Source organism: Euwallacea fornicatus, chromosome 37 (genome assembly GCF_040115645.1).
Source record: "Euwallacea fornicatus isolate EFF26 chromosome 37, ASM4011564v1, whole genome shotgun sequence".
Lineage (NCBI taxonomy): Eukaryota > Metazoa > Arthropoda > Insecta > Coleoptera > Curculionidae > Euwallacea > Euwallacea fornicatus.
The window spans coordinates 1,506,598-1,524,479 of record NC_089577.1 but is presented as its reverse complement, the minus strand read 5'-3'; the positions used below and the strand labels follow the sequence as shown (position 1 = coordinate 1,524,479).

Below are 17,882 nucleotides of genomic sequence, written 5' to 3'. Positions count from 1 at the left end.
GACAATCTGGATGCACGTTCCACGGGTCTTTCGGCCCCTGGAGCAAACATTTTCCAACAAGGTAACCATCTGCGTTAAGACGCATCAGATGGGGGAACTTAAGGTGTGGGGGGTCGTTACCGACAGAGTCTTCAATCGCTCATATGCTGTCTGCTGCATGGGGCCCCATCGGCATCTGGGAGTTTTGTGGTTAAATGGTTAAAGGAAAAGAATAAAACCAGTAATCACTTATTGAATGTTTATTTGCATTGGTCCGAATGGTCTAAAGATCACTATTCAACTACAATAGCGCGGATGGTTAACGTTAACGATTGCATCGAAGCCCATTTTAATGGTAGAAACGCCTCTCATTTTAAGGAGAGAAGGGCAAGATTTCTATACAAATATTATGGCTTTCACTCTACGGCACTATGATATGAATGAATTCCTTTTCTGAATTGTTCACTACTGTAAAACAAACGATTCTCATACAATTCAAGCGTATAAAAAGTATGTACAGTAAAAGGGCTAAAACTCCCCGTTAGCTGAAATCAAATTTACGTAATCGATATAACCGTGCCACAATGGAAACTTTTGCATGGAGAGCGGATAAAACGCAACATTAAATAATCATTACAAGCCTCGCGGCTCTCCAACAAAATGGCTCCCTCTATAACTAGCTCATAACTCTATTATTGTTCTTTCTTTTCGAACACACTAATGGAGTATCTCCGAACAAAAAGGCACCAAGTCCTTCACTTCGCCCCTTCGAGCATCCTCAACATATCACTGACGAGCTTATAATTATTGTCGTAGCAGTTCAGAAGCCTCAGTTGAAGCCTCTGTCAGTGCGCCTCCTCGGTGGGCTCGAAGCCCAAGTTCTTGCGCTGCAAAAACAAATGAATTTCCCTGAATGCGGGCCTGTCCGACTCGTTTCGGTTCCAACACTCCACCATCAGGTCGTAGATCTCTTTGGGGCAGTTGTGGGGCACATTCAAGAACTCCTTGTTTTGAACTTTTGAGTGGGAATTCACATCGAGACGAAAGACACTTACATACTCTCCATCGTTCTGATAGAAATGGGCCAGGTTCTCCAACACTTTATCATCGGACAAGCACTCAAAGGGCTGCTCTCTGGCAAAGGTGAGAATCTCCCACATCAGCACGGCGAAGGCCCACACGTCGCTTTTACTAGTGAAATTGCCCTGAAACGCGTACTTAAAGCACCGGACCGTGAGGGCTATCGGAACGTACCAAAAGGGCGCTCTCCCATGCCATCCACCTCAGGGGCACCCCCTCTGGGCAGTAGTCTTGCGAGTACACCTCTCTGTGTCGGCCCAAATCCGATATTTTCACTTCGTAGTTCTTTCCGACTAGGCAGTTCCTGCGAAAATCCCACGGCTTTATTATGCAAATGGCCGTCGAAGTTCATTAATAAACTTCGCAGGGAGTTAGGGCATCGACGTGTCAGTTAATCTCAGATGTGGCCAGTCGATTGCCCTTTGCCGCTGTTGTTTGATTAGATGCGTCATTGTTGCCAAAGCACAACAATGCGCCATGCGGAGTGGCGTTAACCGTGAAATATGGCCGGGTTTTGCTTCAAAGTTGCGAAATTTGACAGCTGAAGGGCTTAATTTGCTCCTCGAAAGGCTCAATTTGTATTTTTGCAAAAAAAAAACGAACCGAAAACCTAATTATTTGATTTACGACTTTCAAATTTTCCTGATTGCGCCCCTGGTTTCTCGTAACGGATGAGCCATGAGGAACGGTACATGGCCCTACCATGGAACAGGATTACTAAGGGTAACATCGGAGGACCATTAAAAAGTTACTAGCACTTTTTATATTTTATATTATTTTATATTTTGTTATACAGCTTTGCACCTGTTGTCTAAAAACGGTTTTACCTATAACTTTGTAATGCCAAGTTGTTTTTCTTCTATTAACCTGTGAAAGAGTACATTGTTGGGTGTGAGTAAGGGCGTGCATTCGTAATTTTAAGCATCCAGGGCCGTCTTCAGAAAATTTCATAGGTCTTTTCCGGACCAAAAAATCGCCCCGCGTCCGAATTTTTGGAAAAGCGCTATGGACATTTGCCGAAGGTTAGACAAACTAACAGTTATAACCAGTCGACAAATTTGTCGCTTTCTTTGTTGCTTTGTTAAAAAGCGAAGTTAAGCCACATGCCACGGTTTTGGATATTAGGGCGTATCTACCTTCCTTATCTTGAACACACTGAATTTCGATATCAGATACTGCACTTAATAAATAAAACCCAAGACCCTGCAATGTTTAATGGAATCATAATGGATAAAATTATTTAAGATATACATCACATTTTCGAATTTAAATGACGGGAGAAAAGAAAACTTATTTTTACCGTTGTCGGAAAGCGACTCGAAATGCTCAAACAAGAATTGGAAAGTTCGCAATTTACTATTGTCCATTATTGATTAATGATATTTCCAAAATGGAACTCTCTGAGGCCTATGGAGGTTATATCTAAATATTCGAAATTCCACCGTTTTCGTAAACTGCCGTTTTTCCGAAGCAATGGAGAGTGTGACGCATTTGGTGACTGGATGCTACGATTAATTCACCCAACGTTTGGTAAATGTGCACGTCGATTTTTCGAAAATTCGCACACGAGGTAATTTTTTTTAATCTGGGAAAAACCTATTAAATTTTTTGACGGAGGTCCTGGATTGTTTTAACTCCGAGTACATGATATTGCTGACACGCGGCAGTGTGGTTTTTCACCGGAAAATGAAAAATAAGCAAACCGGCATTGCAAAGTTATAGGCATAACCGTTTCCCGACGAAATCTGTGAAACTCTCTGTGCGCGCAATAACAACAAAAGACGCGAGCACATTGTTAATACTCATGCGACGTTCCCCTTAACAATCCTGTTCCATCGTAGAAGTACGTCACGACCCACCCTGTAGAAAATAGATTTTGGGTTCGTTGGCTGCGCGCTTATGGAGGAAAATCCGGCGGCACGTGTATACTTTTTCCCGCCCTGCGACCGTCGAACGTCGATATCTCGGAAACATGTGGGGTAATTGCCTTAAAAAAATATCTGAAATTAATCGTCTCGATATCGAGACTACTCCCGTGCATTCCACATTTCGGCCTCCGATTCTCTCGGCGTAACAGAACCGTTGCGGCCAGTTTTTAACTTGATTTAGGGGCCCTTAGGGCGCAATTTGCGACGTCATATTTTCAATAACCGAGCTAGATTTACACTAGATTTTCGGCAATTTAAGACAACTCTGCCTCAGCCTTATGGGCCAGCAAATTAGGAACTCCCCAATTTTACAACTCAGTTTCAAAATTTAATTAGATTACTAACAACGGGCTATTAAATCGAGTGATTTGCCCCGGAAAATCTCAGCAAACTAATTAAAGTTCATGGAAATAATGGGCTGACGTACGTAGATTGAATTACATGGAGTTCTAATTGAGCCCCGCGCTCCTTCTGGCACTTATCGAGGCCTCAATTCTCTAGACGTCTCGACGTCCAACGTACGTTTCCCCGGAAATAATTACCCCTTTTCATTTAGGTGTAATATACACTCGTTTACGCAGCTGGATAACTCAATTTAAGAAAGTTTCTGCTCACCTGGCTGCCAGATCTTTGTGCACGAATCCGCGGAGTTCCAAGTGCTCCATGCCAGAAGCGATTTGGGTGGCCATGTAAATCAGGCATCCATAGCTGTAACATTGCACAGTCCTTATTTAAGCGGACGAAATGGAGGAATTTACCTCAATACGCTGGCGTTAATGGCAGTTGCGGATTCCGCTACGTGATCCTGCAAAAACTGGCACAAGTCCCCGTATTGTGCGTACTCCCTCAGAGCGAAGAAAGGGGGCTGTTGCAGGGAGGCCCCGAGCAGGAGAGCCACGTTGGGGTGTTGCAGACGGGATATTGAGCCAATTTCTCTGTGCACAGTTGGAAAGCGGCCATAAGCAGTTAAATTTTATCATGCAGGAGTGAAATTTTAGGGTAATGTCCCTATATCGACTAGAGTCTCTTTTGGCTTATAGAGCTTACCCCCTAAATTCGTTCAAGCGCTCCTGATCCTCCAGGCTATAGAGCACGCAGAGCCCCAAATCGCTCAAGTGGCACAAATGCAGCTCCCCAAACTGCCCTTTTCCGATTTTTTCGATCACCCGCAATTTTTCACTCGAGACTTCCTTAATCGGACACTTGTCCTCCTGCGGACTTGAGGGAAAAATTAACCCCGAACGTGTTGATTATCTTCGAGGACGAGTTACCTGAACGAGGGAGAGAGATAGTTTCTCGGGGGTGGCGGCACCGGGGGCGGTTCGGGCAGGTAGCTCTCGGACACCAAATCTGCAGCGAAAAAGTAACTAATCGGGGGTCTTAAATTCAGATTAGCCTGCGCCACGAAAGAGGGCATTAGGTCCGCGCAAACAAGAAATTAATTATTCCCCGGGTGCATATATCATCCGGTTAACTTAGCTGTTAGTTAATTTAAAGATTAAAATTATGCGTCCCGCTTTATTCCGCTTTATGTGGCGGATTTGGCCTGGTTTATAAAACTGTTTAATTGCTTTGTTAACGTTTGGAATGGCGGCAGCCTCGGGACGCCAAAATGCTCAGGGGTTGGCGTGCTCTTGTGGGGAAAGAGAGTTATTACCCTACAAGTTGTTTATGAGGGCCCTCGGTAAATTTTAATTTAGCCAGAGAAATCTGAGATGTTTGATCTGAGAAGGAGAGCTCTGAGATTTGACCGGTGGCAGCGTCGTGAGGAAATACCGAGGATTCCTTAAATTTAGAAAAAAACCTGCGAAGAAACATGCAGTTTCTCGAAGTGAAATTTCTCCAGGTAAAATTTCTCTTCGGCACTAAAACATGCGGCCTGGAAAAAACCCATCTGCTGGTTAGTGCAAACTACCGATCGAATAACCCGAACTAAGCGACGGTTTTGAAACCTCATCGTCCTTCAAAGTGATTTATCTCCAAGTCTGCAGGTTGAAAGGGAACTTACCCTCATAATTAGAAAATATGGAAGAGCTGTGTTGGCTGTACATCAAGACATCGCCCTTCTCGCAAACGGCCTTTCTTTCATCCCCGATGGTCTCCTGCAAAGAAAACACAACCCCTAAGCGCACAAAGGCAAACATTAGCCCGTTTAAATACGTTCATTTTTGCCGGGGAACATAAGGGAGGTTTAGCTAATCTCCCCTATTTTAAACCTCGACACTTAGCTGTACAGAAATTGACCGCAAAACGCAAATTTTCGCGGTAAGGGCTTCTTAACGCATCCAAAGATACGGCTATTAAGGCAATAGACGATTTAACCTGGCCATTTCGCTATCTAAATAGTCCCGGGGACCTGTGACTACACTTCCGGAGCCGGAAATTAACACGTTCAGCTCCGGGGAGGCGATAAGGTCGAAATACGTGTATTGTTGTATTTAAAAAGGGCATATTTCAAGACCTGAACTCACCTTCTCGCTTCCTACAAGAATCTTGTTTCTGCGGGATTTGAAGATTATGAGGGTGATCGCGGCCACCAGAACCAGTATCACCATTGCGAGGATGCCGATGACGATTCCTATGTAGCCGTTAGGGTGAGGAGGCTGATCTTGCTGATGAGAGGTGGAGGAAGAGGACTCTTCGATGTAGATCAAGTTCCTTAATCGGTCTTCAACTCAGCAAAGGTAAATGAGACGATGAAGAGTCGCATACCTGGCAGGTTCCCTTTTGTCCTCGTCTCTCTGCAAAGGGAACTCTGGAGAGGCCTCCAAATCCAGCTCCTCACTGAAGTTCTTCTTGACCAACGACGAGTCAAAGGAAACTTCGCTAAGTAAAATCCATTTACTAGCGAAATAAAGCTGCAGCTTCAGGAATTTCCCAATTCTCTGGTGCAGCTTGATGGTGACATTTCTGGAATGCTCCATCACCAAGTCTGGCATGTAGGAAAAGTGCACAGGCTCGGGGCTGAACTTGAGAGCGTTCAAACTGAAGAAAGCTCTGGCGTGGGAGAACACCTGTAAGTTTCTTTTTGTGGCTTTTGCAGATTTTCTGGGAGATGGGAGATACCTGCACGTCTTTGGTGAACATGTTGTTGGTGTACAAATGAGCGGCAGAGAAGTTGCGCACCACATCGAACTGGAAGAGCAGTTCGAGGGGCATTCCCGCCCATCCCACCGAATCGTTCCGCCAGCCGATCCACTCGTAACCTGTTCCGTTACATAACCGGATTAATATAAACATCTGGATATGGGGCGAAACACCGGTTGCAATTTTCACGATTTGCATATATATTGCTTTTCAGAAAAGTGGAGTGTTCCGCCTCAAGTCTTCCGGGGCGCGCTTGACCGACCGAAGAGCAGGAAAATAAAATCTAATCTCACATTTGAATGCTGCGGAAAGTCGTAAAAAATCCATACCCTCGGACTAAGAAATTTGTAGTACGAGCGCAATGTCATAATACAGGATGTTCGTTTCACTCCCCACCCCCCCACCTTGAACTTTTATGAGTGTACTTGTAGCCTCATAAGAAAATCATTTATGTGGATGTGCCAAGAGCCAATAAGGGTAAATTTTCAAATTAGCGACAACCCTACAGGGTCTCCCAAAAAAAGTGAGGAGTCGTAAAGCGTCATTTGTTTAATGGCACCGCCTGCATTGTTTCACGTGATGGAATCTTCTGTTGATCCTATGTTAGTTCCCAATTTTTTTTTTATCCTGGGGTGCGGTGATGCAAAGCTATGACGTTTCAAAAGAAATTTTGGACATTTGCAGCGCGTCATTAGTATCCCAGTTAGGTTGAGTTGGATCTTGAAAGTTTTAAGATGAACTCTCATACAGGGTGTTATCGAATAAGCGTGCAATATTTCACAGTGTGATTTTTCAAGTTGTTATAAGACAGAAGCTTCTCATGTGTCCTAACTCGTTTCATTTTCAAAAAAACGCGATATCATAGGTGAAAACATAAATCGCGTATTTTTTTATATCTCACGATCTCTTCCAGCTAATTTTTCGAAATTTAATATTCCGGCATTTTCTGGGATGGGAAGGTCAAATTTAACAGCGATTCACTTGCATCTGCTAGAGGGCGTCGCAAAAGACCATTGGGACACTTTTAAGCAGCTGCAATAATTAGCTGGATAATTAGCGCGCATGATCAGTTTTAGACGCGTGTTTCTCGGAAACCTTCGTTTCTAACGACGGCATTGAGCATACTTTTTTACACGGAAAAGATAGAGAAAAAAATATTTTTCTACTTGAAAGTAGCATACAGTGCGGCACGAAAAAGTCGCCGCCGTTTGAACGTGCCCTAACGGTCGCTTGTGGCGCCTTCTAGAAGATACAATTAACTCGTTGATAAATTGGAATTTGTCATCCCGAAAAACCCCCGGGTGCGAAACTTCGTAAAATTAGCTGGAAGAGATCGAACGATATCAAATAATATGTGATTTATTTTCAATTCTGATACCTTATACCTTGAAAACTAAACGAGTTAGGACAGAAGTTTATAAGAACTTTCGATCTTAAAACTACTTGAAAAATCACTCTATGAAATATCCGCCGTTTAGTCGTAATCACCCTGTATAGAGTCACCTTTAAGAGGCACGAATACTTATTTGGCCACAAATACATACAGGGTGCTCACGGTAACAACTCGAATGATCACCTTTTCGACTTAAATTTCCTTGATTCTTTCAAATGAGATGTGAAAAAGCTCAATTTATCATCGTATTATTTTGGCGTGAACTAATGTTATATTTATCTTAAATGTTGATGGTTTTTTGACGCGCCACTTTTTTTGGAACACCCTGTAGGATTGTCAATAATTTTAAAATTTACTTTCATCAGCTCCATATACGTCCTCGTTGTTGATTTTTTTCTGATATCAAAAATAAACACATAAGGTCTGTCAAATGAACACCCTGTATAATAAAAAACCCTATTCGCCTTTACAGACCTTTGCCTAAGCCCTTTAGGTCCAGCTTGAAATTGTCATTTCCGAGCGTCCCGTCGGTTAGCTGCCCTAAGCCCTGCGAAAGGTAGCCGTTCTCCTCGGAGCCATCGTAAGATTTGTCGCTAAGGTCCAGATCTCCTCTTTTCACCCCTTGAGGCATGCTGTAAGCCTGCAAGCCATCTAGAAAAATATGGGATTTTTGCCGAAAATTCTGTGTCGGATGGGATCAACATATCGGGCCTTTAGGGCCACGGTAGGACCCTCCAAGAACGTATGTGACAACGTCTAAAAGTCGGAAAATTCCAACAAAAATTTTCTAAGAATGAGGATTGCCCTAACTACTACGAGTCCGTGGAGCTCTACCGACTCACTTTTCCTTAACCCTCAACGGAACTCTGCTAGTTAAATCGACAAAGGGCCAACCTTGAATCCCCCCTACAACAAACAGTAACAAATTTCCCATTTTCTTCCAAACTCAAACGCATACGGGCCTCATTTCTCCCGCATTCACCAAACCCATACCGAAATTGCTTAAGATTTCGAGGGCCCAGAACTACAGCAAAGACATAAGTCATAAGCGCGGCCCTTATGATATAAATTAGAAGCCCTTCAGCATCAACCCTTCTATTTACATATACGAATGAAGAGATAACACATAATATTATGGTAATAAACGCAGACAGGGCCAAGGGCGATACGGTGCAGAGAGATTTATGGACGACCAAAGGGCATAATGTGTAAACGGACTTTAAATCAATAGGGCTCAAATTAATTTGCTGCCTGAAATCGAGATCAATTAACCGCCGTTTTAACACTTGTTTGTGTAATGAAATCGGCCTTATTTAAGGGCTCGCTTAAAAGCACTTTTCAAGTAATAATTAGCTCAATCTTGACCTTTCCAAGAGCATCCGGTCAGCTCCACTCTCATGCAGACGGTGCGCACGTGGTCGCTGTAGGGCAGGATCCTAACTTTAGAGCAAATGGGAGGTGGGTCCAGGGTCTGTTCCACAATGGTGGAGGTGTCCGCGTTACCGGACAGCAGCTGAAACAATTCAAATTCTAAGTTTCGCTGCAGCTTCGAAATGCATCATTGTAAGGGATATTTCGAAACTGGCATTTTTATCTTGTGTCATCGGAGATCTGTGGCATATAACGCGTTCGTCGTGGGGCCATCCATCACAGCTATCTTTCCGGAACGCTGTATGTAGGTCAGTATCCGCAATAAAAGTGGAAATGGGACGGATATTCGTCAGCTGTGCCAGGCTGGATTTGCGCCCTTTTTCGGCCGCCGCTCCATTAAATATGCATTTCTGGGCAGGGGTGGTTTTTCGGTGATTGGGAGTTTATTAGAACTGAGGGCTCGATAATTAAGTTTGGATGAACTGATTTGGCTGGTCACTCACCTCTTTGCCAGTGCGGTCCTTCCATCTGACCCACTTCCCGATGCTGGACCTCCAGTACTCGATCATGTATTGTTCGGCATACTCCTGCCCTTGTCCGTTTCCGTAGCGGCCCTGGGTTCTGACCCCTGCAAGAAGATAATTGTCTCGCATTGCCGATAAATGTCTGCGGAGTTACCGAAACTTTGGCACACCAATGAGTCATGACAAGAAAGTGGTTTACAAAAAGACAGAGGCGTAGAGAAATTCATTTTCCAAACTGTTGAGAGACAAAGGAAAATCGATTGCCCAGAACTAACCTGTCAGTACGTGCAGCTGTCCCATGTCGATTTCCAGAAACTCCCTGGAATTCCTGGAGACCATGTGGCGCGGACACCAAGCGCCGCCTTGTTTGTTGTTCCTCAATCTACATATAGAAATATTTTCAATCAGTCTATGCAAACCGAATTGAAGCGAAAAAGCAAACAATCGCTGTTTTCTTAATTCGTCGCGACGCCAAGGAAAATTGAAAGAAAATTCCGGATTGGGAATCGCTATTGGAGCGTGTGTTTTCCTCCTCTGTCTCCCCGGCTCCCCGGATCCCAAGGGAGAGACTTTCCCTCCATAAGAAAAATTAAAGAAAAAGTTTACCTGCCGTGATGAGGACCGACGCTGCCGGAGTCATAACTGGTGCTGGCGGAAAGGGCCGAGTCCTGGATCTTGCCGGATTCGAGGCCCAAGGGCCCGAAACAGGCTTCTTCTGGAAAAAATTAAAATGTCAAGCCTGGCGCGACTGCAATCAGTTTGAAACAGAAGACAACGTCCCCTCGAGGCCCGTCTTAAGGGCTAAAGAATGTTTACCTATTGAGATGATCGATACTGCCTGGAGGGTTGTTAGAGTTGTACTTGGCAAATTTTCGAATGGCGTGTTTGAGGCTAATAAGCATCCGAATGAGGATCAATAAAAAATTTGAGCGCAATATCGATAGAGCCATCAGAGCAACTAAATAGAGCAAACAACCTAGTTCCCTATGGATCATGCTGAAAAAGGAGCTCTGCTCAATGCTTTCAACTAAAATTTAGGGGCGTAATGGGGACTTTAAAACTATGGAAATGTTTTCATAAAGTTCTCCATATTGCCGTTGCTTTCAAGTGCCGTTTTTCAGGTGGGAAAATTTGTCTGTGAGCTTATAAGGCAGCATTTCCCTTGGCCCTTTTCTTTGGCGGGTGCATTAAGGGAGCACGCGAAGTGTAGGAGGCACGCACAGACGTAACGAGTGGGGGATTTTAGGGGAGACATAATAATATGTCTTTGAATACACACTGTATACTTTATCCCCCCCCCCTCAGTTTGTTTTCAAAGCGTACACAGAAATAACGACCCACACATCCACTTTCCGTCTAATTCAGGGGCAAAAAAGGAGCAGCCTTTGAGCTCGAAACGTAATTTACACCAACCGGGGGCCAATCTAAAGGACAAAAGCCCCTCTTATGGGGTTACTTGGCTCCGCTGACATCATTATCCCTAACTACTCGACCTTCCTTGTATGATCCGGTCACAAAAGTAACTTGAGTCTGTTTTTAGCGCGTGTTTTGAGGTTTTTGAGGGCTGATATTATGAGAAAAAATCCCCATAAAAGCGACCCTGTATTTCAAGTTTTTTAGTTACAATTTTCGCTGTCGAAGAAGGAACGTCAAATACAGGGTCTCTCAATAAAACGGGCGAAGCTAAAATTCAGCCATTCGTGGACGGATTTTGATGAAGTAAAAACCAAATGAAATTATGCTTTTCTGACTATTGAATAGTGTCAGAGATTTTTTTCCAATTCGTCGTCATTTTCGATTTCAGAATTTTCGATAGAACTCCGTTTTTTTTTTAATGTTTCTTTGACTGGAAGTATTTTTTTTAATTTGACGGTTTACGACACGCTAATTTTAAAACAATTTTCCACCGAAAAAAATTGAAAAATTCGAACACTGTGAGCCACGTAACTATTTGTGTCATCGTGGGGCCATTTGTGTTTATCCCGTGTATTTAATTCCATCTCATCCCACTGCATTGTGCTGTACAAAGACGCCTGGCGCCGTAGGGAAGTGGAGCCCATACGATGCCCAGCGAAAAGGGACAGGGCCAAACCGTTCCAATGCGTATAACATAATATAAATTTATTACGATTAGATGTTTCTCTATTAGGAAAACGGATAGAATAAAAAAGTGCTGCTTCACCGGAGTTCCTACTGCTTTGAAAACATGCTTCAAGCATAACTGTGAATTCACTATACATTAAAAAAAAATTCAGCCTAAATTGACACTTGATAATTGTCGCCCATAAGAACACTAATAACTGATTTTATTGCACTAAAAAATGAATTTACAATAACCACACTTGCAGCATGGCTGCTCGCAGAAAATTAAGAGGAAAAATGAAGTGGTTCCGATGGTTAAGGGCGGTTTTACCTTGCCCATTCTCGTTAGGTAAGATATCGGCGTCACTCGTCCATACCTCCAGGCGTCTTTGTGCGAGATAGTGCAATAAGATGAACTGGACTTAGATGCGAATAACCACAGAATCACCCATACGGCACCATGAGGATGCAAACGGTTACGTAACCCGTAATATCCAAAGCGAAGACGTAAACGGCTACAGATCTTGCATTTTTGAAATGTTTCATTTTTTTCCAGTTAAAAATGGTTGCCACACACCATTAGATTCAGAAAAACATTTTTTATCGAAAAATGTTAAAAGAAATGTGGAGTTGAAGTTGACACCCGAGGCAGAAGAGTTTGAGTTTAAAAAATTAACCGTGATGTTCCTCGATAGCGTTAAATGTATCAGTTTATTTGTTTATCAGTTCATCAAGACACATTGGTGAACAATTGAGTTACAGCTTCGCTTGTTTTTTTTTTTTTTTTTTGAGACCGAAAGTATAAAAATATCAGTCTTAGAAAGAAATTTTGACAAAATGGTGAACACACCTCACAGTAGTCCGCCTCGGCGCCTTTGATGGCATTTCGAGTCTGGCGCTGACTGATTTCACGCCGATTCCCCTATAGCAATAGGAGGCGTTCTGTCCAACAATTTATCTCGGATTGACCCAAGTCCGGGCGATGGAAAGGTGAGTTGAAAGGAGACACCGAGACTCGGCTTTCCCAATAAACGCCCCTGTATATCGACAAATGAAGGTACTGCGACTTCAGCAAACACATTTTCAATATGCAGGAATTGGCAATAGAGCCGGAACAAAGGGCCCCGATAAGTCACACATTCATCTCTCCTCAATCCCGCTCTAATTCCCGGATACTAATTGCGCAGCATCGCTGCACCGCGTCTCCTGAAGGAATGCCCGAAATTAATTTAATAACGTCTCTCCCGAATCTCGGGATGTTGTTGTATTATGGCATTTAGAAGCTGCAACAGAACTCTAATCCCGAAGTGACAGCAGGGCTCTATTCGCAGACAGGGTTTCGCAATAATGCCGAATTGTTAGTTGGCTTTCGTCTTGGCACAAAGGAATTATTAGTCGAAGGTGTATTATGGCCAATTTGTTCGTATTATGACAGACTCTGATGTAGTTCGTTTGCTTTAGTGCCGAGGGCCTTATTGAAATGCCAGGGTGAAATAGTGTTATAGTCTCTTTTTGGCAGGAGAGAAATCTTTGCCTGCCCTCGGATAGTCTGCATTCAATTTCGGTCTAACGCCATTTCGCCCTGAGATATTCTATCAATTCGAAAACCATCGAAAACCGGAGTTAAATAATTCAGCGCGAAAACAACGATCAGCTCCCTGGAAATTCCTGTACGTCTCGCAGGCAATTTCCAGGAATGCTGTTTTATTCAGGCTCGGTTTCGGTTACCTACCTAGGTAAATTCTCACCTTTCCACCGCCTCTGGACGAACTCATATTTTATAGAGCAAACAAACGCAACTTGGAATCGAAATCAACCCTCTGCCGCCATCGTCAACAACCCCTGAAGGGAATAAATATTTTTATGCTGGCGGTACAAAGACGGCCCTATAAAACCGACCACTTTATTGCATATTGAAGGCTCAGCAAACTCCTGGAAAGGCACCTTTTGCAGCAGCAGCGAGACTGGAATATAGGCCTGAAGTTGTACTTTATTATTGCACAAGACGGACATAATATGAGTCAATATTTGAGGCAGTGTTGTAAATGCTGGTTTATGATTGTGGCTTTGGAGGGCCTGGAAAAGAGAAGTGTTTTATCGGGAATTTCCGGGATTAGTGTCTGAGAACAATTGATGCACGTGGAGGAGCAACTAAATCCTTCTCTAGAGGGCGTCCGAGAAGAGCCACTAGGTCGGTTAAACTGGAGCAATCTCGCCCGACGTGAGTGCAATAATGCGCCGCTTTCGAATTTGCAAAATTTCGAGTAGTGCGAGGTATTCGAAAAAAATAAATCGGACGTTTCGAATTTCAGCGACCACCATCAACCTCGCTTTTCCCCGCAAACGCCGTCGCATCCCTCACGTTTTTTAACTCGCGTTTTCTATTACATCTATTAGATTTTATTACATATTCATTCGCGTGTCACACTGAGTGATTTGCTCAGCGCTTCGGTTTGTAGCTAATTTATTATTGCTTTTCTGAAAGAACTATAGAAGCCTTTCGATAAATTCCTATAGGCGAACATTCCTATCTTTAACCTTGTAAGAGAAAACGTTTGCAGTGAATACCAGATTTATGAAACGTATTCATACGGTGCGGGTCCAATCCCCCCCCCCCTTCACCCCCCCTCCCCCAAATCCACCCCTAACTTTTTAACATTCGTTCATTTTTTTGAATATTGCTTACGTAACCGTTTGCACAAAACGGCAATTTTTCAAAAATTTCAACGTGAGTCAGGCGAAATCTCAAATTAAAGATCTTTCAAAAATTCCCTTCGATGATATATTGCGATTCACAATCCCTCCATTAACCTTTGAGCATAACGGGATATAAATGCGGGAAAAAGTGCATTAAAAACTTGATTAAATAATACATAAACAATTTTAAAAAATCGTTTGTTGATAGGGAGTTGATTCGTTTGGGACTTTGTGCTCACAAACAATTGTCTTTGGTTATTTTTATTTATCTTTTAATTCTGTTTTTTTAACTAAAGACTATTTGTGAACGCAAAATCGAATGAACCAATTTCCTATCAACAAACAAGTTTTATCATTGTTTACGTGCCATTCAGCTGAGTTTGTGTTGCACTTTTTACCAAGTTCATGCCTGTTTTTCTTAAAAACGAATAGATAGATGTTGAATCGCTATACACGATTGAACGTAACTTTGAAAGATCTCTAATTTGAGGGGCCACTTGGCGTATGTTTCAATTTCGAAAAATCGGCCATTTTGAGCTGCCCGTGACGCGCACAATCTTTAAGAAAAACAAATGAACTTCAAAAGACGGTATTTTTTATCCTATTTTGTGCCGCTTTTAAATTGGTCAAAATGGGTAGGGGCAGGGGGGGGGTCAAAAGGTCAATTTAAGGTTGCATAGTACACAGCAAGCGAAGTTTTTGTGGCTCAAGAAGAATAATATTCAGTGAAAATGAGAATTCAGCGTCGATAAACAATGGAAAAGTGGCTACAAACAAATCTGCCCCTACGTTGCAAAAATGTAAAATACGCATAGAATTTTATTGCAAAATACTGAGTTTTAGTCTTGCAAAGAGGAAAATGTTTTCGTCCATCCTCGTCATCTGAAGTCAAACGAAACGCAACATTGACGTGGAGTGCATTAATCTACGCATCAGCCAATCAAACGTTACTCTTAACGATAAATAAACGTTTTTTTTCCTTTCCTCCACCATTTTGGCAAGATTAGTTGCTTGAATTTACTTCAGAGAAGGTTTAACATTTTTGGCGGTTTCCTCGTTTTGCGACCGCAGGCCAGTACTGCAATGCATTCGCTGCAGCCGTTAATTGGATCTGCAAACCGAGAATGTCAAACAATCTAACTCAAAGTCGCATTAATTAGAGACAAGTTATCGAATTACGTTGCACAGAGTTTAATTATTGATGTTTGTAATGCCGACTGGTTGTTTGACTATAATAACCGCGACCAGTTAACTATTCAGACTCTGGAGTATCGTTTAATCAGCATCGTTTACGTACCAAGTTCCAGTGCGGGTACCTGGTGGAGGAGACAGAGAACGAGTACCGGTAGGAGAGGGGCACTCGGACGGCGTCCGCGCGTTGTCATGACGATGGCGTCGTTACGAGGACGCCGATGTGACGCTCATGTTGACGTCTCTCACGCGCCGCTCGCGTCACACTGAACTCGTTTCCCTTCGCAAGGACCTTCTGGATTGTGGACAGGGTGTACGTGCGCAACAGGCAATTGCGAAATTAGGGCAAATTGCGTTTTGTTTGCCGAAACAAGATTGGGATAAAAGGGCGAATTTAAGGGTTTCGAGTATCGTCGCGAAGGGCAAGAATTGGTTCCGGAATACTTCGTGCTACGGCCAGGGAATGAAGCGGTGTGCGGGGTGGTCTAAGTTGGGGCCTGACCAACTGAAGCCGCGTGTGACATAGCTGACGAAGTGTTTGCCGAAGAAAGTCACGGTGAATCCAGAAATGTCCGAGCGACAGTAGAATTCCGGAAAATGTGAACGAAAGCGCGTTCTTTGAGATAAGAAATAATACGTCGATGCGCAGGCATTGCCTCGCAAGTCGCAAATGCGCTAATGCCGACTCAGACGTCTAAATGTGGGCAAAAGAAACACTCTTCATTTAAAAATTTGCAGAAGCTGGAATTGGGCAGTTTGGACTGTGGATATTTTTGAGGATATGGGCAAAAGTACGGTCTGTCACATACAAGAAATGCTGCGTTGATGCGTGAATGTTGCCTCACGATTCCGGGGCACTAATGCCATCTCAGAAATCTTGCTGTGGGCAAAATGGGCTCTGCTCATTTCAAAATTGGTCGGAACTGAAATTAACTAGTTACAACTGTAGGAATTTCTGTAAACGTGTTTTAGATGAGATGTCCTACGTCGATGCGCGGACGATGCTCCAGAGGTTAGGATAATGCTAACTGAAGAGATCTTTAGAGTTTATGATAGAATTATCCGAAAACGTCTTCGGGTAAAATTAAAACCTCAATTGCGAGCCTTCTTGGCATGTGTGCACTGGAGGCGACATCGCCTCAAAACCACTCCAAAATTTAATTTAGTATAATTGCAAGCAGAGCACTGTGTACGGGACTTCCCCCGCGGACAGTCATTTACACACCTCGTAGTTAAATTACTTTTAGTGATTAGTCCCAGGGGTAATTTGCGGCATTCGAATTGTACTTTTTTCCGGAAATGTCTCCGCGTTATTCGGCTCTCGAGGATCTGTTTTAAACGACAGATTGGCAGGGCTGTTTGTGGGCCAACCTGCTTAAAATACTGCTCGAGTAAAAGTTACACGGAAGTCTACTTAGAGAAGCATTTAGAGGTGCCGTAAAGTTGGGAATATAATAATTTTCCAGCTGCAATAAACGCGAGAAATTCAATCGTATCGATTTCGAAACAGACGCAAAGGGAAATATTAAATATAAAGCATTTTGCAGTCCCTTTCAGCAGTTTTAGGCGAGATTAAATTCCTCAATCGCTTCAGTTATAACATCTGCTCAAAGCTAAAAACTCAGTTTTAGTCTCTAAACTGTTGGACTTTCCCCAGTCAATTGGGCATTTTGTCGGCGATGAGCTTATCATGAAAAACGCCCTTCGTGTTATCCTGGTGCGAGGACACAAAACGACTGGATTATTAGGGCAGTCGTTTCCTTTATGTTATTAGGGGGATCGGGGCCCTTTGTTGCCGAGATTTTTCGCAATTTTTTGCGCAAATTGAAAATCTGCCGACACGGGTGGTACAAGGCCGTTACACGTAAATTCCATAACGCTCAGACAATACAGACTGAGGGCCAACCTATTATCTATTCAAACATTTAGAGAGAGCAGGAAATTTTCGGCGAAATCCGGGGAGCTATAACTTATAGTTCCACCCCTGCGCTCACCATTTACGAGGTATTACAAAGTGAATAGTTTCGCAGCGTGTTTAGTTTGTGTTACATTGTTCAGGGACTAATAAGTGTCTTGGAGAATGTCGGAAAATATTGATACTTCGAGGCGAGGCCTGACACTCGGCCCGCAAAGCAGGGAACCGGAATTTCCAGGGAAAAATGCGTCTGGCATTCAGTCCACGTCCGTGTTTATTGAGTGCCGGCAAAATCTAATATAGGTATCGTGACAATGGGAAAGGGTGACGTGGCGTACGCGGACGCCCATTCCGAATAACTTTTTCACGTACCGTCGCCCTCCTTTATTCCCCCCCCCCTCCCCCCTCCCCCCCCCCTGCATCCGGACGCGACCCCCTGTTTGCCAAAATATAAACTGGATGTAAATAAAGGCAGACGCCTTAAACACTTCGCAAACACGGACTGCCTGGCGAGGACGAACGTTACAAGGTGGTCCAGATTCGGGCCATGACGGCTACGCGTACTGTTTGCGATCAAAGTCTCCACACACGTTGCAGCCTTCGATGGGAGCAACGTTGCCGCATCGTCATTTTTG

At 43.4% G+C, this 17,882-nt stretch overlaps 1 protein-coding gene across 2 annotated transcripts; it reads right to left on the bottom strand.

Annotated features, from left to right (window-relative positions):
* Window positions 1-224: 224 nt before the first annotated feature.
* On the bottom strand, window positions 225-15,758 carry Ddr (discoidin domain-containing receptor 2). 2 transcript variants are annotated; one of them, XM_066300775.1, is made up of 17 exons: window positions 15,439-15,758; window positions 9,969-10,074; window positions 9,638-9,744; window positions 9,342-9,466; window positions 8,833-8,980; window positions 7,942-8,118; window positions 6,054-6,193; window positions 5,700-6,001; window positions 5,459-5,645; window positions 4,996-5,089; window positions 4,259-4,337; window positions 4,035-4,205; window positions 3,746-3,922; window positions 3,603-3,695; window positions 1,234-1,363; window positions 1,035-1,184; window positions 225-983 (listed from the first exon to the last, which is right to left on the bottom strand). In XM_066300775.1, exons 1-17 carry the CDS (start codon window positions 15,524-15,526, stop codon window positions 825-827), a joined length of 2,433 nt encoding a protein of 810 aa, XP_066156872.1. In that variant the 5' UTR covers window positions 15,527-15,758; the 3' UTR covers window positions 225-824. The 2 variants fall into 2 exon arrangements, with proteins under 2 accessions (XP_066156872.1, XP_066156871.1); XM_066300774.1 differs by having other exon boundaries at window positions 9,969-10,077; window positions 15,439-15,756.
* Between the last annotated feature and the right edge of the window lie 2,124 nt (window positions 15,759-17,882).